Consider the following 23,585-nt stretch of genomic DNA (forward strand, 5'->3'; position numbering starts at 1 on the left):
ATTATAGGGATTTGATATCGATATAAACGGTGTTACTTGAGTCACTAAAAAACCCGAGACACCCCAACAGATTTCTTTATTTTGAACTCATCTTGAGTATTTATTCATTAATCCGATAAATATTTAAAATAATATTCGTTGTTTAGTTTTCATAACAATTCTATTCGACTGGTAATTCCACACAAGATGCTTCGTCGTTTTAGTCACGTCAAACAATTGCTAGTTACCATCGTAAACACTGTTAACTGACCATTTGCATACATTACTGCAACGAGATAAGGTTTACCAATGGCCAGTTAAGGGTGTCGCTCATTGACAAATAATGTGTCAAATGCTAGTTATTGATATTGTTGCATTACAAACTTGTAGACTGGGCATGTAAAAATAATAAATAATAATAATAATAATAAATACTCGCTTTCAAATGTAGCGCAATCGATTCTCCTATCGATTCTAAACCAACTGTTTTTAGGTTTTCAGTGAGTCATGAAACACCGTGTATATTTTGCATCTGTCAGCCGCCCACTAGTCATTATATTGTCAAAATAGTTTTGATAAAGAATTCCTTTCAGGCATATATATCTTACAAAATAAATACGGTTTGTCTCGAAATGGTTTATGTACCCAATGGTATTTTTATGACTTAAGGTTAATTTCACTTTTTATGTACTTTTAGCAATAAATGAAAATGGAGTAATGTTTAAGAAATAATAAATAACGATATAAAATGATTAGAATATTTTTTTTTGTGAAAATGTGAAAATGACTAACCTGGTTTCAAAATAAAATAAATTCTTCGAAAAAACACCTTTTTAGAATTTAAAAAGCAGTATACAAAGCGATTTTGTATAAATATATTTATTTTGTAGAATATATTTTTATATATGTTTAATTGTCGATAAAATATTCTACTATTCATATTTTATATATATATATATATAAATAAATAAATATTATAGCACATTGTTACACAGATTGACTAAGTCTCACGGTAAGCCTAAGGAGGCTTGTGTTATGGGTACTCAGGCAACGATATATATAATATATAAATACTTAAATACATAGAAAACACCCATGACTCAGGAACAAATATCTGTGCTCATCACACAAATAAATGTCCTTACCGGGATTCGAACCCAGGACCATCGACTTCACAGGCAGGGTCACTACCCACTAGGCCAAACCGGTCGTCAATTATATATATATAGGTATATATAATAAATTATATATATATAATTATATATACATTAAAAGGTTGCCTTTAGCTAAGGCCCAGATACACCTCAGCCATTTATCCGCGCATGTCTCGCTTGTTCTTCTGCGGAACTGTTTCGCGATGCCTCGGATAATGTATATTTTAAGAACATCTCCCACCTGGATGTTTCATGACGATGTAGCGAAATTAGATGACACACTCAAGTTAGCGCTGGAGTCAATATTAAATGTACATCTGAATGAGGCGCAGTGGACCCAGGCTGCTCTTCCGGTACGTCACGGGGGTCTTGGGGTTCGTCGGTGTCGTGAAGTAGGCGTAGTGGCTTTCCTTGCCTCGGCACATGGTACTTTGGGACTAGTCACTCGAATATTGTCTGACAATGGTGGCAATTCCCAGATACCTTTTGCTGCGGAGGCATTTGTCAAGTGGTCATCGTTTTGTCAGGGTACGGAACCGCCAAGCAATCCTGCGACCCAAAGAGGTTGGGACGACATCCTATGTAAGAAGGTGGTTGCAGATTTGCTGAGCGAGGCTATTGGCTCAGATTTAGCGCGCCTCAAGGCCGCATCTAGGTGCGAATCAGGAGCATGGCTTCATGCGTTGCCTTCCCCTCAGTTAGGCACGTTACTAGATAACGATTCTTTGAGGATTGCGGTTGCCTTACGATTGGGTTCGAAGGTTTGCGAGGTACATAGGTGTATATGTGGAGCCATGGTTCAGGAGGACGGTCACCATGGCCTTAGTTGTCAGAGGTGCGCTGGGCGTTTTTCGCGTCACCATGCGATAAATGAGGTAGTTCGCAGGGCTTTGGTCTCAGCCAATGTTCCCTGTGTCCTGGAGCCTCCGGGATTGTGCCGGGCAGATGGCAAAAGGCCAGATGGTCTTATATTGGTTCCTTGGCAGAAGGGTCGGTGCCTCTTATGGGACGCAACGTGTGTTAGCACCTTTGCCCCGTCCCATCTGAGTCACACCATCGGTGCTGCTGGTTCAGCTGCGGAGTATGCGGCTAAACAAAAGCATACGAAGTACTCTGCCTTGGAACCAATGTATGATTTTATACCAGTTGCGGTGGAGACTGCAGGACCTTGGGGTGCGGAGGCTAAGGAGTTTGTGTGGGAATTGGGTCGGCGACTGAGAGATAGGGGTTGCGATCCTCGCTCCGGATCGTACCTGGTCCAACAGATCTCCTTGGCAATTCAACGGGGCAACGCTGCCAGTGTCATGGGGACGTTTGGGCCGGCTACGGTCCGGGGTGGCACCATAGCCTAAATAGTTTAATATAGTGGTTAAGCTAGACAAAGCCTGTTGCGGATTACATCATTTGTAAGTCGATGACGAAGCCTGTTGCTGATTTGCTTTTGTGTCCACTTGACGAAGCCTGCGTTGCCGATCACGATCTATGCATGGATGTTATTTACTGTTTTATTTATTGTGACGTGAAAATAAATGATTATAGTGATTAAAAAAAAATATTTATTATATATATTTTTATATAGGCGAAAGATAGGCGATAACAAGATGGGCGATTGGGGATGAACTAAATATATTTTTCAAGGCAGGAAAAAGTGTTTGCCCGAAACTCAGAAACGGACGGATTGGAAATCAAAGGGAATTGTTTGCCCAATATCACTAAACAAAAATGTTTATTTTGAGTAAAATTTTAACACCTTAATTATTGGGTATTTTATTTCTTCCTGCCTACCTGTTTACTTTTTATGTACTTTTAGCAATAAATGAAAATGGAGTAATGTTTAAGAAATAATAAATAACGATATAAAATGATTAGAATAAAATATTTAGTGCCAATGTGGAAATGCTGACCTGGTTGAAAAATAAAATAAATTCAATTCAATAAAAAAACACCCTTTTGCCTGTTAGACAGGCACGTGATACCGGGGGTCACCTGGGGGTCCCTCACCCTCGATAATTGGAAGGGTTCGTAATTACTTGTAAAGTTTCACGGTTTTACCTCAAAACTAATAACTCGGCTTACAAGTAACCCTTTCATTTATCCGATACCTTAAGGTATTTCAGAAATTTGTTATCACTAGTAACCGTTGATGGGTGCATTGAGAGAGAAAATGATAACATATAATTAAGGTGAATCAAAATACAGGCTGAAAAACTTTATGCAAGAATAAAATTTAGATTAGCATTTAGCACCATTTACAGAGTAGATTGACATTTTGAATAATGGCTATTATTATACATTTAAAATTCATTTTAATTTTCTCAACCGGGTGTTTCACATAATAGAGAACCTTTTTTACAATATACTTACATCCTATGTTAACACATTTTTTTTCTGCCAACTACTGAAATACCTAGTTATTTGTTTTACAAGGGGGGCAAAGTTGTTGTTTAACCTCTCGTGCTAATATTGATACCCAAGCAAGCGAAAAATTCCAAAATTGAACCAAGAGCGTAAGGAGTGGTTCGAAAAGTGGAATCTTGAGCGTTGCGAGGGTTTCAACTGTTTCAAGGCACGACGGTCAAACAAATTTTGTCAAAAATTTTCACTACACCAACACAAGGAAAATACTAACTGCAAAATATCAAACGAAATCAAAGTAAATCGGTTCAAAATGAATGTTATTAAATATTTATCATTTAAAATCATAATAAAAAGTAAATTCTACCAGCAAACTAGCTATAAGAAAAAAACTCAAAATTTGCATTTCCTTACTTTGCCTCACATGTGAATAAAATGCAACTTTCTTATCAGTTTTTGAACGATCAAGAGAGCCTTTACCAGCTCTGCTGGTGTGGTGAAAAAAATCATTTATATTACATAACCTATTTCTGGTTAGCCTAGCTTTAACAAAGAGGATGATTGTTTTGGAAATAAATGAATACTTGCCTTGTCTGTTCAAATCATGCCTGGCTGGATCTGAAAGCAAAGACGAGAAGTGTTAAATTTATTTAATTATGAATATTGACATTACATCAGAAATTGAAAATGTCACAGTCCTTGTTTAATGTTTAAAATATCTAGGAGACCGAGCTGTGCTCAGAAAACATATAAAAACTCAAAAATGCGCGTTTTCCCAGAGATAAGACCTAGGCTAGATCGATTTTTTGCCCCCGAAAACCCCCATACAGCAAATTTCATCGAAATCGTTAGAGCCGTTTCCGAGATCCTCGAAATATTACACATATATACAAGAATTGCTCGTTTAAAGTTATAAGATTAAACGCTTACAGACCATGCGTCAAAACATATGCAATTATTTTAAAACGGGTCACTCACGGGTCATGCGTCAAAAGTATCTACCGTTCTCTAATAACAATAATTCAATAAAAAATATATCTCTATATGTAAAACAATTAGGGTCGGTTGCACCAAACTGTTTGTCATCGTTAAAGAATTCGCTAAATTTTATTGTATGAAAAGTTTCATAGTAAATCGCCGCGGCGCGCCGGGTGACGTTGATCAGTCTGTCACAAGTGCGGATGGTGCAACTGGCACTTAGACTGTAACAAATACTTTTGAATGTGTCCTGAATAAATAAACCTATCTCTATTTGGAAGAGTAGGTTCCTACGCCAGGTTGGAAGATATTTTGGTGCGTTGTTTCATCCGCTACTTGCACCTCCTATACGAATTCCTTGTGGGATTACGCCCTCGCCACTGCCTCGCCGGTCGGCCTCGGTCACTTGAGGGTTTGATCACTTTTTTCAGTATATGACATCTATTTCTGTTTATAAATTTATTGTGTTTATCTCTTCATATTATACTTATCAACTCTTATATATTATTACGCTCGTAGCGCTATGTCGTAGCCTATAAGTATTTTTCTCAGCAAAAATATTTCGTAGAGGCATACTGTAACGAAAATGTGACGGGTGGGTTAACTTTTTTGGCCCTTATTAATTAACTAAACTTCTTAAATATTGCGTATTTAACCATAACCAAAGAATACATTTATATGTATTTCTTCTCATGTACATAATACATAAAATCTAACTGTTTAAATTTTTTATCCAACACAGTTATTTGCAGTTATTAAAGCGACACCCGTAATTAAAATATGTAAAAGCAAAAATCATAAAGAGTGCTTTGGGACTATGCAATAAACAAAACAAAAAACATGCATTGGAATTCCGTGACGAAAAATATTTTTGTTGCATAAAAATGGATGGATGGTATGAAATTCAGGAATTGAATGAGAGCAACGAAACTGCATAAAGTTTACGTCACCTCAACAGGGTACAAACAAATTAAAAACCTGCCGATTTTGTTGGAGAAAGCTATTTGAGTCACACTGAACGAATATTGCATTTTTAAAGCCATATATAACATGCCAACGAGTTAGATTTTTATCAAACGCCACATTTTGCAATGTTAAATATATTATATACGCGTCCCGCCCCCGTGGCGCTATGCTAAAACACGGCAACATGCCCCAAACAGCAGCTATTTAATTTGTTTGAACTATTTAGTACACCCAAGGGATCTGAAGACATGTTTCTAATTCCCAATTAAGATTTAACGCATTAATTTAAATTGGCCAAGTTGCTAAACTACGCACGTTTGGACCGACTTGATAGTAAGTAGGCTTGAATGATAATTATACGACAGTTTCCAACACCATTTAGGCTTGTCGATTTCTGTTTTCTCTTCTTTATGTTGTGAGATGTAGCTAGTTTAGTGAAGGATTTAACTTATAAATAATTTGTTTACCTACTATACAAGTTAGAAATACCTTTAATGTCATTCCGCCTAAAGACGGAATTTCGTTAAATAGTAGTACAGAACAGAACCGGTCATTGTTCATTGCCAGGCTGCCAGCAGTGTTCATTTACGTTTATTTCATAATATATATAGTTTACACCTTAGAGGATATAACCAAACGGAGTAGCCATCAACAGGCGTTTCCTTCTGTCGAAAATAGTCGGGCAATGGTCATACACAATGTATGGACTGACGTTTATCTGACATGGCTATTTTGACGTTACGTATACTTTTGACGTTCCCCTCCCCTGCAAAAATTGGCAGACTTTTTTGTACAGCAAATTATATACAAGGCGTCTACGTTGGTTATATCCTCCAAGGTTTATGCAAGTCAGTACCTTATTCTACGAATAATATTTTGCATTCGTGTAGACTAGAATGCAGTAGAATTACAGGGCGATTTTTATACAGTGAGGCGTATATGTTTTTGGAGCTTAATATGTGAATAATAATTGTTTGGACCTATTTCTATTCAAACTTACACAGGTCAAAAATACAGAAATGCAATGTCAAAAATTATACAATTATTAACAATTACCTAAAACCTAAATAAGCAATGAATTATTATTATAGGTATATAAATTTGAAATTGTTATTAAATATTAAATTCGACATTAAATTTCTATTCAATTAGATATCACACAAAATAAATGATCAAATCATTGAAGTATATCTTTTGCGAAATAATTAATGTTTCTCGACAAAATTTGAGGCAACATATTTTTACTTAATTTACCTAAAATCTCTTTATTCTTTCTTAAGTTGATTTTAAAACAAATGAAGAGAAAAAAATTAAAGGATAAAAAAATTACTTAAAATAATTCTTCTAGCAGCGAAAGTGACAAAAAGTCGTAAAAAGGAATTTCACAGTTTAAAATTCACCTGTAAGTACAATGGACAGCACAAAAAAAAACACATTTCATTATACAAATAGATATAGAGCACCTCGTCTGTGGTGTCTCATACAATGGAGATATTGGACTGGATGGAAATGATGGAATCAATATCCATTAGCGTGCATGAACATAGTTTTAGAAGCATTTGGGACTATTAAAGCTAGTTTGAATTGCTAATCAGCCAAATGGACTTCAAACATGTACATTGGTACAGTCAGCATTAAGATTACCGGATGAAACAACGCGCCAAAAGTGTTTGCCACCCTCCCTGGAATACTTTTCTAAATAGAGATAAATATCTAAGTACAGATCACGTTTAAAAGTATCTACTACAGTCTAATTGCTCTACATACAGAGATTTATTTCTTAAATTTTATCATGCGATTGAAAGTAATAGTATATTTTGTATGATTCAGTTTGAGTGGGTAGTTTTTAATAAATTATCTCGTAAATGTCGTAGCCGGTTTTTATCTCTACCTATTCATATTTATTTTGCTAAAAAATGTAAATACCGAGTTCCTGTAGATAATTATATCGAGAAGTTTCTTTATCCAAATCAAAACGCATTATTTCTCATTAAAGGATTTAGGAGGCAGGTTCTTAGGGTTCTCGGCCATCATCACACTTCTCAATAATAGTACGCAATTTGACATGTAATTATTAAGTATTTGCGAAATGTTGTAATTTGTAATTAAGTATAATTTTGAGTAGTTTTAGGATACTTTTTTATAGTTTTAGGATAGTTTTTGCTCCTTATATTTCTTTCTTGCTGTGCATGCTTGCTTTGGATGGCATTCTTATGCAATACCTACCACTCATGTACTCTTTGTAACTATGTTGAATGTTGTCTGTTTAGTGTGCCTTTTAAATAAAATAAAAAAAATAAAATAAAAATAAAGCCGAGTTTATAAAGCCACTTAATATTTACAAGATCCAAACCAAGAACGACGCGTGACAACAATTCCACTACTGCCGCAAAAATAAAATGTGTGGTGCTTTTTTTTAAAGAAAAGCCTTTTTTTTAAAGCACCACACACAATAACATTTCTTTAGCGGAGAGGAAATCATAAATTCAACTAATTTATTCTGGTTCTGCGTGTGTTCATACAGATAAAATTTGTAAGTAGTTCTTTTATGTTAGGTACCTATATGATATTAAAGCAAAAATTACGATTTACGATACTAAATGAAAAGCTTTTGGTTAGATAGTATCTAATAGATACGCCTCAATAGCGTATGCACGTTTCTCTTTCGAACAGCGTTCCATTGTCACTAAACAATCCGCAACACTCACGAAACTAAAACACCCCCAGCGTCTCTCTTGCACTTCGCGTTCGTAAATTATTTGATGTCTGAAATCTGCTGCTGTACACCCTTTTTGTTTAACGTGGCACGCATTTAGGCATTCCGCCGTCGGTATGCCCGTCTTGCGGCAATGGTGACGGTGAACATGGGATCGCAGAGCATTCCACCGCGAACACCGCCTGCGGTCGACAGCCGAGGCTGTCCCCTCCTTGGACCTGAAGGCCCAGGAGCCGAAGCTTCCCCTCTCGAAGGTAGTATGTAAGGCGACACCACACACTGGTCCCTCATAACATCCTCCACGCCGAGAGGAGATGGAAAAAACCCGGGTTCCACCCCCTCAAGTTGCCTTAGCGAATTTTTATAGTGGTCATCCTTACCGTTGCCCCCGGGGCGCACCGTCCAAGAACCCTCTCCTTTCCCCGGATCAACTGATCAAGAGGAATGAGAAGGGACTCGACACTAGGAGGTTTCCTGTCCGTACCTACCCCCGCTGGACAGCCTGTATTTATTTCTGTGTGGCCACTGTCGCGTCACAATAGTCTTAGTCTTACAAATATTTTTTTCAACTATGATAATACTCTCAGCCCTACAACTAAGCTAGTTGAATATGGTTCTATAGGTACCTAAGTTGCAGTTTATTTCAAGTACCTATGAACCTTCTTTAGTATTTCAAAGATTGTGGTGGGGCACTTGTTACACCGAGGAGTTCCGACCTTTACAATAGTTTGCAAAAGTTATTGCTTTTTATCTTATCTCGTGTCCTTTACGGATGCACTTTGATCGTTGCCCTTTTGTGCTTATCCCTTTCTGACTGAAGCCTTGAGGGTAAGCCTATTACGTGTCTCGGGAACTTTTTTGTTCCTTTCTAGTATAAATATGTGGTACTTTAAGGCAAGTCTTAGGTAGCGCGTTACGTAGACATAGTCAGTAGAAATGAACCACTAACCTATATAAAATACTTAAGGCTCCGTTTATACTATAATTTAAGGTTCAAAGCCTTAGCCCGGTTTTACGATTTCTTTGAAAGCTTTTATTAATCATTGAAACACAATCTTATTTTCCAGTGTTTAAATATCTATAAAATTACCTGCTTTTAGTAGGAAGGTGACGAAATCCGGTTTTCTGCTAGTGTTAGCTGGGTACTAGGACTACCTAACTACACTGCTTATGCCTACAAACAGGAGAACAAACTGTGTTGTTATAAAATTACACAATTATTATTGTCGACACAATGTCAATGATGTGTTGTTGTTGTTTATTAACCGACACAAAAAATTAGATGAAAATTCGACCGGTATCAACCGGTCGAATTTTACGGCCGGTGTAAGGCCGTTCCATCGGTTTGCCGCTGTGTCTGTCACTTTTCGCAAGAAAGAACGGTAAAGATCAAGCGCGCCAAGTGTCAATTTTGATCGAATTTTGTCGATTTTTATTTATTTTAAAAACGTTACCCTGCAATATCGAAATTCGAAATTACTATTTAAGTTAAGATTGTTTTTTGTTCTTTTTTTGTTTATAGTATCACATAATAAATAACCGAGTAAAGTTGGATTTAAAAGTCCGAGTTAGAGGTTACTTTGGGAATTAATTGTATCGAGCGAAGTGTCATAATTCGTGTATCGGAAGCTATGATATTAAAGATAATATAGTCAAGAACTACATATATTTTTTCCACTTCTACGAATGTCAACGCCTCTTAGAAAAACAAGATCATATAAGGTGATTTTTCGCCTTCTGGCTCAGGGAACCGCCAATAATATAAGATAAAACTAGTTTATTATTCAAGAAGGCATATTACTCGTACAATGCGCTTATGAACGTCAAATAAAGCTACGCCGGCTCTAAACCTACACCTCTGCCTCGAGAAGATTTAAACGATTCCCGGTCCGATTCCCGGGCGAGACAAGCGAAATTAAAAAAATCTTTGAATGCAGTTGTTTCTTTTGAAAAATAAAAGAATGTTTCCTAAATGAGCTAACTTAAGGTTTTAAGGTACTTTCTCTCCAGGGCCCATTAGTTTTTCCACACTGTATAAATATTCGAATTTTGGAGCAAATTCTTGGGCAGGCACATTTTACGTTATCTAATTCTGTACAAAATGAACATATCCCAGTGGGAGGCTTTTCAGTCTTTTCACGCGCCTAATCTTGAACCAAAGAACGCGGCGTTAACGCTTTATAACAATTTTTATACTTAGGCCTACTTGCACCATTCCACTAACCCGGGGTTACCCGGTTAAACCTTTTTTTTACCGCTTAACCCTGGGTTAATGGGATGGTGCAAGTGGGCCTTAGTTCAGAAAGCTGACCCGAGTTTTCTTGTAAATTGGCGGCACGACTCGCCTCGCCCGCGCAACGGCATCTGCTTAATATTTCGTGAGAAATTTGTTTCGAGTGATAAATCGCCTTCCTGCCCTGTTTTACAATTTGGGTGGCTTGGACGATTAGAGAGTACTTTTAGTCATCTGTGGATCAATATCTACTTATATGTATACCATTTCTGCATAAAGGATGACTCACGTTAGACCGGGCCGTGACCGGGCCAGAGCTTCCGGCGCTTACTTTTCTATATGACATGACAGGTGATCACGTGATGCTTTCCATAGAAAACGAAGCGCCGGAAGCTCCGGCCCGGTCACGGCCCGGTCTAACGTGAGTCATCCTTAAATCTTCACTCGGGCCATCTGCATAAGATTTTACTTTGATCAAGATAAATTTTATTTATTGTTACAAAGTTATAACTATTTAGGTAAATATTAAAATTAAAATTAAATAAACTAATTAATATAAAACTAAACTAAACTTGTAAAACTTAAAATAAACTTATAAATAAAAAATGCTCCCCAGGTCGCTATCATGTGTCATGGTGCCCAGAAGACTGGAAGCGTTACCTCTTTGGATGGCCAGACTTAGTCTCTGGCCGAAGTAGCTGCCAGCCGTCTGGTGACCAGAGGCGTCTACGAGGCGCTCGGAAATGTCTTTGAATAATAATTTCTTTGATCTTGTGTTACCACGGCCCACCTCAAAAGTCACTGAACATCAACTTCTTTCCTACTTGTGTTTTTTAATTGTCATGGTAATTTAATTTCGGTATCCTTACCTTCCTACATGTAAATTTTAAACAGCAGATACAGCGCTTTCCATGGCCATTATGTATGGCGATATAATTATGTATAGTAATTAAAATATATGAAGGTACTTAATCGCGTAAAATAAGTTTTAAATTCACCTCAGACGTTTCGAGGACGGCGTTGTCCCCGTGGTCTCGGAGAAGACTGGCTCAAGTTGACATCAACATCTTCTAGGCGCGCGAGTTTTTCGAACTACCCTCACTTGGTCTTGTTTGTTGGTCTTGGTCGGAGGTGAATTTAAAACTTATTTTACGCGATTAAGTCCCGTCGTTGTGAATAATAATGAGTAAAAATCGTGAAAGTTTAAATCAGTGTTACATGAAGGTACTTTTTTTTAATTGAAAATTTAACAAGAATTACAACATTATAAGACCTTAATCTAATGTTTCGCCAAACTGTGAAACTGTTGGCGGCACTACACAATGTACTCGTATTATAGATGTTAGTCTATCCTATCCATTTCCATACCTACACATAACTAATTTCCTCTCCTAATGTTATATAGTTTTGTTTCACTCTTACTAATATTGGAGTAAGAGGGATGGCCTGAGATTCAGATCAACTTAGCATCATATTTGAAATCTGAATAAGCCTCTTGGATAAGCGTACGTGAAGTTACATGAGCCGTGAATTTCATTTCAGGAATTTCTACTTGAATTTCAACTGGATTGATATTTCTCCGCATCTATCTTACGTCAGCGTAGTAAAATAACTATTCGGCTTCAAATAGGTCGTTATGCTAGGAGCGAGCTGAATGAAACGAGGAAAATTATGAAGGCATAAAAGAAATCACTGATATAAGGACAGTTTAAGGGCAGTAAAATTATTAGGGATACCTTAATAATGGTTAATGGTAATTAAGGAGTACATTGTTTTAAAACTTTGTCCTATGAACCTACATGTTTTTACACAAGCACATAATTTTTTGGTTTAGTTTTAAAGTAATTCCCTAATTTTAAAATTGATTTGTTTAAAAGTCCCCCTTTTTACCTATAGTGCCGTCTCAGAAATCATTTGCGAAAATGGTAAGCTTAAATCTCTATAGGTTCAAGACTCAGCCGACGAGAATCCGACGTATTCATGAACACTTAACACCTTATGGCCCGCGATGAATTTGCTTTTATTCATGGCCTTCGGGTTATAATCATTAGAAATTTAAATTGCCATTTCCGGAAATCGGATTAGATGCATCCGTCAAGCCTCGTCTTGCATTAAAATCTGTTTCAGCATATCTATTAAATTAAATCAATATGGAATATCTATTAAATTTAATCAATAAGGGAGAGGTAGAAACGGGAGTTGGAAGGGGCAGACCTCGGCGGACTTTCTCTGATCAGATCGGGGAAATCCTGAAGAAAGGCCAGGTCAAGAGCACCCTAAACCGGCGAGCGTGTATGAGGAATGTTATGAAAGTGAAGGAAGCGAAAGAGGTAAGAGGTAAGAGGCAAGTGGAAATCCGTGGTCTCTGCCTACCCCTCCGGGAAATAGGCGTGATTATATTATATGTAAATCAATATACATTTTCCATTAAACAAAACTCGTTCAAACACAATAACATGTTAGCGGCAATAAATATTGATCACAGCCGATCATCATTTACCAGCGTTAGAAAATATCCTCTATCCACTATTTTTAAGGTTTGTTTTGAATAAACAGCCAGGGTCAGTAGGCAGGTATATAAGAGTGCTGATTTAAATTCATGAGGCAGAGACTTTTGAATTTCAATTCTATATCTATTCATCAACAGACACGCCTAGTGGAAAACGCCGACGTGCCGCAAGAGAGACTGAGGAAGGTAGTTTGAAATAGATTGGGGACGCCCGCATTCCACCTTCTAGATTTATCGGGACTAATGTTATCAGTGGAGGAAAGAGACAAATGCCTCTTTTAAATATTCTGAAGACGATTTTAGATAAGTAGACTCGCTTGTTTCGCCATGAATGGTTTCGCCGGAAGATCAGCGCTGACTTTTGGGTTAGCATTATGCTGAGGCGGGACCATTTCGTGGTAAACTATTTATTTTTATGTTTATATTTCTTTGTTCTTTTATACTTTTGTATGTCATAGTTTATCACGAATAAATGCGATGATTCTGATTCTGATTCTGATTCTTGTATACTGTTCTTTATCTGTTTAAATTGGCAAAACGGGGCATTAATTTATGTTATCTTGACCCTAATGCTACAAAGAATGAGAGGAATTGAAATTGTAAACATATTTACATAGCTAGCTAGTCTAACTGTTTAGTTGAATTTGCTTAGCTTATGGACTAGTACAATTATATCGGGATGTCCCGTTTGAAACTGCAAAGTACTTTTAACTTAATCAATTTATTGCACCACTTTGGCCCCCCTAAAGTGACAATTGTCATAAGCTTCGCAATATAAGTACTTATTTATTGGCGATTTATTGCATACTTATTACTGACATTACAACAATATCGAAATGACGCCTGAAAATCATATATCGACCATCGGATTTTATTGACACAAAACAGTTTATCGCATGAATATAAAGTTCAATCAATTGAATCATGTGTCAGGCCGTGAAAGCTTTATGCTTAAACAATTTGTGTAGCCTCGTTTTTGAGATACGAAATATTCAACCAAATTGTTGCAACATAAAATTCCTCTAAAGCATCTAACTACTATAGGTATGTACCGAAATAAGCATATTCACATTAGAAGCATATTCACATCTCGTGGAGAAGGATACGTAAACAGACGGAGTATGCTGTAGTAAGTAATTCAATTACAATGTAGGTACAGTTAATATTAGATATCCATTATAATTTTGCCACCCTCTCGGTTACGTCGACGGCAGATGTCGATTAAGTTAGCGTGTAGAGTTTTGAGGTTGAACAACATTTAATACCGAAACAGCAGCTGGTGTACCTACTTTGATGAGTTTAGGAACTTCGTAAGATATTTCTTTGGGTGCTGCCGTGAGACAGTGACGAAGTATTAGGTCGTGGCTATAAATACATGTTGAATGACAATAAAGTGAAGCTCTCTTTATCCTTGACTATATTGATTTGAGCAGGATCCCTTTTCAAACATTCATTTTTAAGGCTTCTGCCGGTTCATTTTTTGCCATTTTAAGTGACGCTACTTGTCGTGCTTACCCCTTCAGCAAATATTTTGGCGGACGCCTTGAAAAGGGTATCTTGGATTTAAGGAGTCCACGGAGATAAATTCATAGGCAAGATAAGAGAAAAAACAATATTAAATTATTTACACCAGTCATACACCAGTGCCCTTTCGTGTTTTAATTTTGAGTGTCAAAATATACGTTTTTTGCGGCATAAACGGCCGTATCTTTTTTTATGTTTACTTAAAAGTTAGATTTATTCCCAGCTTCAAGGGACTGTAGACCTGAGTATATGGTTTTAATTTTCAACTCGAGATGAAGGGTCTTGACATACAGACGGAGGGACGGATGGACGGATGGACGGATGGACGGATGGACGGACGGACGGACGGACGGACGGATGGACAACAAAGTGATCCTATAAGGGTTTTGTTTTTTCCTTGGATTTGTCCAAGGATTGTGCCTATTTTCTGATCAAAATGATCTTAAAGCACGATCGCATTGTCATTTGATGACAGCCGTTGCGGTGTAAACACAAAAGCAAAATGCCGGTTTGCGTCGTAATTACGTGCTAAAATCGCAGTACCACTGTAAATTTAAATAATTATGGAGTTACTTATCACAGGTAAGACTAAATAAATCTATTTGTGTAATAAAAACGGCAAAAAAATAATAAAATACGTTGTCCATTGCCGGACATTAGAAAGTCATCCATTGCTTGTTGTATGTACTTTCTTCATTGATGTTTTAGCAGCGAAGCATCAGCGAAGTAAGCGCTTATGCTGCGACTCAGTCGATGTTCTTTATCGTATCGTTATTTCAATGTAGTTGTATATTTAGGTAATGAGTATTGAGTAGGTATACGAATCAAGCCGTATCAGTAATTGTTCTCAAATCAATTGACGTGTTGTTTCTACATCTATATCTGTAGTATCTGTAAAAGCACGCGTAAAGTTTCATGCTTTCTGATGGATGGGGCCAGTTGGGCAAAAAATAGTTTGATTGAACGTTGTTATTCAATACAAATTCATCATGAGCTTGCCAGTGGTATGAAATACCGAAAAGATCTGAGTGACTGGGAAACCTGAGGGCGTACCGCTAACTCCGAAGTTCGCAAATTGCGGACATCTTTCTCTTTTACTCCAATTAGGGTGTAATTAGAGTGACAATACTGGCGCCATCTGTAAAAATTTACGACCAGCCAACTCGATTGCCTATCTATTTCAGTGATTTGAGTCGGATGGTCATCAAATCAACACATGTTTCTTTGGTAATTAATAAGGATACGCGCTTAATCTAAGAAAAACTTAAGTTAAAGAATTTAAGTATAAAATTTAATGACAGTACCTACACTGTATGAACATACCTTAACTCTTAAACCTAAACAATATTACAACAAGTCACAAACAAATCAGATTTGAGTACTCTTTAACAATAAAAACCTGTCACAACTTCGAAAATCCTAAAAGTTTTATTCATTGTACAAAACGTTTGATCAAAACCTCTGATACGAAACATGAACATTATATTTCTATTTGTAACCCTTATTTGTTGCGATACGTAAACAAAACAGCCATCGGAAATGTTTTCACGCATATATGATCAAGAATGGTTTTATCTAATATCAGTGTTTGTGTCCTGAAATGTTATTATTCTCAATCCCAAACTCGTGAGGGTATTTTTTTATTCAGTGTACCGATTGTAATATTTTGTTACCGAATGTATGTACCTAATAAATGAAGAAAAGGTACACTTTTATTTCTCCTTTAGCTAATAAATAGGAGAAAATGTCGAGTAAGTTGTGGATAAAACCCATGTATTCAATTGTTACGACAAACAACAACAAAATTTTTTTAGAAAATGCCCAAGTAGTTACATCTTATAGTATGTTATATATTTGTTTATTATTATATGTATATATTGTAATCTACTTACAAAGCGCTTTCATTTGATTATCTTGATTGATTTGCCAATTTGTCTCGTTAGCAATCAACATTAATTAATTGTTTTGTTTTTCTATGTGTGTAAATTACATGAAATAAATAATTCTAAATTTGAATCAATATTCGTACAAAGTTGTGCACTGTATTAACTCTCTCTGTATTTTCCACCTACTTAAAGTCAAAAAAGGGTGGTTCTTTTTCAATTCTTATTATTTTTAATATCAGAAGGTTTATTTTTCTTTTAGTATTTTCCGTGGCGAAAAAATTTAATTAAAACGACCATTAGAATGTCCATTCATTATGCAAATAAGGAAATGAAAATTGAACTAGACTTAATACTCGTTAATAAGCGTTGTTTATTCAAGTAAGCGACCCTGAGGCAGTCACAACACGAAGGTTGTCATTCTAATTATAATTGCTTTACAAGCGCGGATTTGGTTGCTCAATGGAACCAGTATAGGAGCTTAATTTGATTACGCATAGTTGTTACGGATCTTGAGACCAGGTTACGCTGGTCTAATAAGAATTAGACTTCCATCACGCGTGCGCAAGCATTGGATATACACGACAAGAAATAAGATTGCTCTATCGCTGTCTACGAAATGTAAAGGTGGCTACTATTTGCATAATAATAGGCATTGAATTATGCATTGAGTGAATCCTATTTAACAGACACAATTTTATGCTAGTTTATGGCCTGTTTTTGTTTTGTCTTTGTTTAAAGCAAACCAATTACACAATTTTCTTTAGAAAACGGATACTAATGAACTAGCGTGTTTTCAATATAATACACGTCCGAATTTTTTTTCAGAATTAACCTAATTAAATAAGTGGGGGTCGGATAAAGTATGACTCACGTTAGACCGGGCCGGAGCTTCCGGCGCTTACTTTTCTATGACATGACAGGTGATCACGTGATGCTTTCCATAGAAAACGAAGCGCCGGAAGCTCCGGCCCAGTCTAACGTGAGTCATCCTTTATAATGACACGTTACCCTAATAATTTATTCCAATCTGTTGTTATTGTAATTGTTATTGCATGCATTAAAATTAAATTCAATAATAGAATTATTTTCAGTCTAACATATGTGCTAGACTGATAATTATTTGTTAAGTAGGTACTATAAAATTTGCGTATCGTTTAATCACGATAGAATACTGTTCAATATACTACAATAACATCCGGTAACTAAACTTAAGTATTCTTGCAAATAAATGATATTGATTGATTGATTGATTGATTGAAATGTTACAGCAGTATTTGAAAATCGAACTAGACTTACAACTTGTTCGTTCGATAACAAAGACTCACAGTTTAAAAATAAATAGAAATTGGACTTAGCAATTTCATATAAATGTCAGAAGTAGATATATATATGTACTTGTAGCAATGTCGTGTAAAAATTTAAATATTATACATAGGTACGTATATAATCTTATTTCTAGGTATACCTATAATATTAACCTAAATATTAAAATATTAAATTATTATTTAATTATTATTTATATGTAATGCGCAGAGACGAACACCACATGACGAGACTAGTTATGGCTATAGACGAGGGCAAGAGAGGCAGAGGCTGCCCACCAACCAACTGGACTAGAACCATCTCCAAGGACATGACGGAGCTAGGCCTAACGCCAGCAATGACTCAAGATCGCAACAAGTGGCGATCAAGTATCAGGAGGGCCGACCCCAAATAGGGAATGCGCCAGGAGAATGATGATGATTAAAATATTAAATTATTAATCAAATAGAAATCACTGTAACACAACTAAGTATTTGCTTATTGACCTTATAAAGATCTGGGCTCGAACCAGCGTCTTCTGCATTCGCGGCAGGCGCCATCTATACACAAATCAAATATATTTCATAAAAATATACTTGTTCCCTTGTTGAAATCCATATCTAAATACTAAACAATCATAGCCCAATCACTATCATACATAGACGTGCGTCCTTTCAAGAGGTCATGACGTGCCCGCCATTGGAACTAATGGCCTTTCCAACGTCACTGGATAGCGAAGGGCTCTCGAGCCTTGGCCGATCGATTGCAAATGCAACTGTTTTTAATGACTTACTTAAAAGGGAACCTTATTGAAATAATGTATAGAAATTTCATATTATTCGAATGCATTTGTGGCTTAAGGGCATGCGACTTTCAATCCGGAAGGGACGGGTATAACCCCGAATACGTAATATCATTTGATATTACCAGTAGTTTTTCGGTAAAGGAAAATATCGTTTGAAAATAGGACTAATTCTAATAAGGCCAGATCGAACGTACACTGACACCAGAATTATATCTAAATGATGTAATTTACTTATAGTGCTCGATCGCGCTAATACATGTACGGACAAGTACGAGTAACAAGTAAGTACTTACGTAAACTACCTCGGAAATAATGTATCTCGATTTCACACCGCGTCTTGCACACTCAACTTCGTTTGACCTCCGGGGTTCTCGGAACACTTCACCTGTATGTCAACAGAAGTAAAAGATCGGATTGCGTTTTGTTCCGTTTTCCCCCTTTTATGTGCATAAGTATGTATATGTACTAATATTTATTTGGTGGCTCAACAAAGAAGAAGCCTAGCCACATCAGACGCTATGTATTCTAGGAATCCAAATGTGTGTGTACATAGTAGCACAATCGGAATAGGACAAACCTCGAAATCTCTAGGACAGTCATGAAATTTGGTATATATATGTTATTTAAGGTCCCTTTTCCATGTCCACACGATTTGACATTTGGGTACTTTGAGGAACCGCAGCCATCTTGGAAAATGTGTGACTTCCTGGAGAAATTCGCATTTTACTCTAAATCTAAGTATTCTATGAGGTGTAAGGCCATGCCTTACACCAAAGTTTCATAAATCTACTTATTAAAAAACAGATTTAAACTTTGTATGAAATGAAAATATTGCATAAAATATTCGTATGTCGTCTCTATCCTACGTCGGCTAAGTATTTCAGTTTAAAACTATTTTTTGTATAACCAAATTTAAAAAGAAAGTAAATGTTTTCCCGCCAACCATTGTCTATGTAAATATAGTTTTAAAAAGTACATGTTATAGGCCTCCTCTGTGTTTCATATTTGTCTATTGCAAAACTTGTCTAGTGACTAGTGAACTAAATATGTAGGTACATATGTCATTTTAAATAAGTAAGGCTAGTTTAGTCAAATACTAAGTTAGTTAAAAAATGTCAAACCAATATCGATTAAACTGTAGCCGAAAAAGGTTACTTGAATTATGATTATTAATTTATCTAAGCACCCTTTCCCGGCAAATATTTCCTTTCTATGTAATTACAGAGCCATTACGGGAATAATCGTGTGCATGTGATCCCGAGCGTGAGGGATAACGGGCGCGCTTATTAATTTACCGGTGGCTTAAGTGGCGCTTAAGGGCCAGAAAAGGGAGACGTGTTCCCGTTTCAGGCTTGAGGGCGTATTTAGGAAACAGAGAGCAGAATTACCAGTTTAATATCAATACCTGCACTTCACCTCGTTCGTGGTGCTGGTGAGCGTGCCGCTGAATTCACGAGCACGTACTTGGGTGAATTAACTTTTAGAACACTTAATTTCGTGTCCGGGCATTGTTAGATCCATAAGTATTAATTTAACACATTAAAATTAACAACTTGATCAGAAAAATTAATACTTATTGATCGAATAATGCCTGCGTAAACAAAAAAGTAAAAAAATCAACATGGTTTTTGAAAAATAGATTTTTCTTTGATTTGATTTTGATTCTTCGATTTACCCAATTCTGGCCGAAAGGTAGCATTTCGGCGGATCCGTGAAATGTCGAATCCTAAGCCGGAACAGGAGCCAAATTCAGATTTAACAATTTGTTATAATTGTCAACTGGTTTTGATATGACCTTGACAATCGTCTTGGTGATTGGCGCGCATCCCACGCACGACTATCACTTAATTTCGCATGCATCAATCAGCATGAGATCTTCAAGGCCGTATTAAAAACAAAACCATAACAAAGTCTGTATCGGGTTCCAGGTGACGTAGCAGAAAAATAATGTGTCGCCAAAATAATTTTTAGTTTTTATGTAATTCGCCTGAAAATAAATTATATTAAATTTTTAACCGACTTCAATTTCTTTGATTTTGATTTGATCTGATAATTAATTGTTCAATAATGGATAATATTGCTAAGCGAACCTTAGGTTTCCTTAGTGAGCCGAGGCTGTGTAGTCCTGGACAACGTTACGAAGAATATGATTTCTCAATATGCTCTATGGGCGATGCGTCCCGGGTTTTCATTATCCTGATACAATGAGCGAAGGTTGGAAGACGGAAATCCAGAGCGCTACGAGGCTTTCAATGCACGAGCTATAAAACAACTTTTCTGTCGAATGAAACATACTTTTTCGCCTCATAACCGCGAGGTAATTACTATTTAAATTTAATGTTGTGTGTTATGGTTTCATTATTCATGAAACTCAGAAGCCTCAAGTTATTTTGTTAAGTCTAAAGGCAGATTAAGACAAACGATTATTAGCTCATTGAGCCATGGGTATTAAGTTTGTAAATGTTACCATCACATCACCAGCATTTAAATTAATTAATTAACCGTGTCGCAGCTTAGGTTAGAGCTCAGCGACCGCGACCAGGAGTTGTTATTAAATGACATCGAAATATCAAGTGTGCCGGAGAGTCATGGCGAAAATGTGATGCATTTAGTGACAACGCTTGGCCAAAAGTTGGGGGTTGAACTCACCGAACACGACATCGTCGACGCTATGCGTGTGGGGCGCGCGCCCCAGCTTGAGGAAGGTGTTCACGGGCCGGCAGCGCGGCCGCGGCCGCTCGTCGAGCGCCTGGCGCGCCGCGCCGTCAGGGACCGCCTGCTCCAGGCTGCGCGCGTGCGCCGCGGCATCACCACGGAAGGCGCCGGCATCCCTGGGCGTACGTGCAGATTATATGTCAACGAGCGGTTGACGCCCCAAAACCGACGACTCCTTTACAAGGCGCGGGAGCTGAAACAGCAGTACTCCTGGCGGTATGTCTGGACCCGCGACGGTAAAATCTTCGCACGACAGCAGGCTGGGACGAGTTCGCCCCGATACCGCATACGCACTGAAGTAGACCTGGAGCGTGTTTTTGGTCGATGATTGGTTTGTTCGTAATTTTGGCTTCGCAACACTATTGTCAACCGTCACTCGCGCCTGTCTGTCATTGCCACTGTGGCCGCTGGTCTTTATTCAATCATTTAAAAAACATGCACTACTCAGATACAACACATACACTCCGTACACTTGCTATTTCAACAAAAACTCATTTTTGCACTTTATATACTTCATATTTATTTACTTGTACTTTATTATATCATATTTACACGACACTATACTTATTTTACACAACCGCACGCCGAGATTCATTTCTACACAAATAACCTCAAATTCACATCGCTTACTAAGGTCCCCGCGCTTGGTTGCAACACTTGCATTTCAAAACCGGTTTAGTCTGGCTAGCTGCCCGCTTATCTATAGGCGCTATAACAATGACTAGAAATCAGCTACGAATCGGTTTGTACAACGCGGGCTCATTAGGTACGAACCATGATAACTTTATAGCAACTTGCACTCGGTTAGATATGGATGTGTTAGCCATTAATGAGACTTGGCTGAGAGGGGGGGATGAATGTCGGGCTCCCGTGCTCGCGGAGTGCAGGCTTCGCCACACTCCGCGACCTCAGGGTTCGCGCTCACGTGGTGGGGGGGTCGGATTCTACATTAAACGTAATTTCACTGCCCGCAACTTGCCACACCCCGTAGACCCCAAACACAGAACGGTGGAACAAATGTGGATACATATAACAGTTCAAAGCAAAAAAATCGTAATCGGTACAGCGTATCGCCCACCTTGGCAGGACGTTGACCTATTCCTAGACGCCATATCTGACACGATTAGCTCAATTAGTTATGACCATTTAATACTTCTGGGTGACTTTAATATTAATTTATTCAGTACTAATGACATTAAAACATCAAAGTTTAACAACTTTTTATCTAGTTTCAATTTAGCAGAAATAGTAACAGAGCCTACACACTTCACAAATACCAGCCAGACACTAATCGACGTGGTTTGCACTGATTTAAATGCCAAAAAAATTAATATTGAGCATGTAGGGTCGCTCTTCGGGCATTGTATTATTATGTGTGAGTTCGCATTCAAACGGAACAAACCTAAGCCCTACACTATACTGCACAGGCCAATAAATAACATTAATCTCTCACTTTTTGATACCGATTTGCGTAGTATGAGATGGGATCTGATGTCTGTGTTGCCGAATGTTAACGAAAAGGTAGAAGCATTAAGCAGGCAAATAGTCTATGTATTTGACTTGCATGCACCCATGAAAACATCCACAATAAAGGGCCCCTCATATCCGTGGATCACTGATACAGTGAAATTAATGATGCGTTTGCGTGATCAGGCTGCCTCAGATTATCATAAAACAGGGTCTGAGGATAAAAGACTGTATTATAAGGACCTAAAGACAACTGTAAATGTAGCTATATATAATGAAAAGTCGGCTTTTTTTAAATACAATATAAATAATAAAATTAAGGAGCCGAAATCCCTTTGGAAAAATTTAAAAACTACTATTATGCCTAAAAACAATATAGACTTGCCAGCTACTCTCAGCGACCCTAATATTATAAATAATCATTTTTTGGACTTACCTATTGCACGGCAAGTAACAATTTCTCAGCTGACTTACTTCGAGTTCCACAGGTACGACAAGTCTATGTTTCATATTGAGCCAGTTAGCCCCGATAAATTGCTAAAAATTATTTCCAAGCTCAAATCAAATGCGGAAGGGCATGATCTAATAAATTTAAAAATGCTTATTATGACATTTCCATATACTGTAGATTTAATAACTGATGTGGTAAATACTTCCATTCTGACCTCTACTTTTCCCGACATCTGGAAAGCGGCTATTGTGCGCCCACTGCCAAAAATCACTAACCCATCCGAATTAAAGGACCTGAGGCCCATCAGCATATTACCGTGTATGTCCAAGATACTAGAAAAGATTGTATGCACACAATTAAATGACTACATCGAAAGCAACGGTATCTTGCCCGATGTACAATCAGGTTTCAGGAAGGGACGCAGTACAGTAACCGCCCTGCTTGATGTCACGGATAACATCCTCTGCTCACAGGATAGAGGCATGTGCACACTGCTTGTACTGCTTGATTTCTCTAGGGCATTTGACTGTATCCATATAGACCTG

At 37.3% G+C, this 23,585-nt stretch overlaps 2 protein-coding genes across 2 annotated transcripts in view; one reads left to right on the forward strand and one right to left on the reverse strand.

Moving 5' to 3' along the window:
• Positions 1-23,585, reverse strand: part of LOC134746651 (probable G-protein coupled receptor CG31760) — a 105,491-nt gene that overhangs the window by 38,424 nt on the left and 43,482 nt on the right. Inside the window, exon 2 of the mRNA XM_063681152.1 lies at positions 4,077-4,106. The gene's annotated coding sequence lies outside the window, so the exon portion shown is untranslated. The remainder of the gene's footprint in view (positions 1-4,076; positions 4,107-23,585) is intronic.
• Positions 1,337-21,450, forward strand: LOC134746915 (uncharacterized). The gene is made up of 4 exons (XM_063681486.1): positions 1,337-1,486; positions 1,613-1,788; positions 8,309-8,402; positions 20,920-21,450. The coding sequence occupies exons 1-4, from the start codon at positions 1,337-1,339 to the stop codon at positions 21,448-21,450; spliced, it is 951 nt and encodes a 316-aa protein (XP_063537556.1).

Source organism: Cydia strobilella, chromosome 13, assembly GCF_947568885.1.
Source record: "Cydia strobilella chromosome 13, ilCydStro3.1, whole genome shotgun sequence".
In the NCBI taxonomy this organism is placed as follows: Eukaryota; Metazoa; Arthropoda; class Insecta; order Lepidoptera; family Tortricidae; genus Cydia; species Cydia strobilella.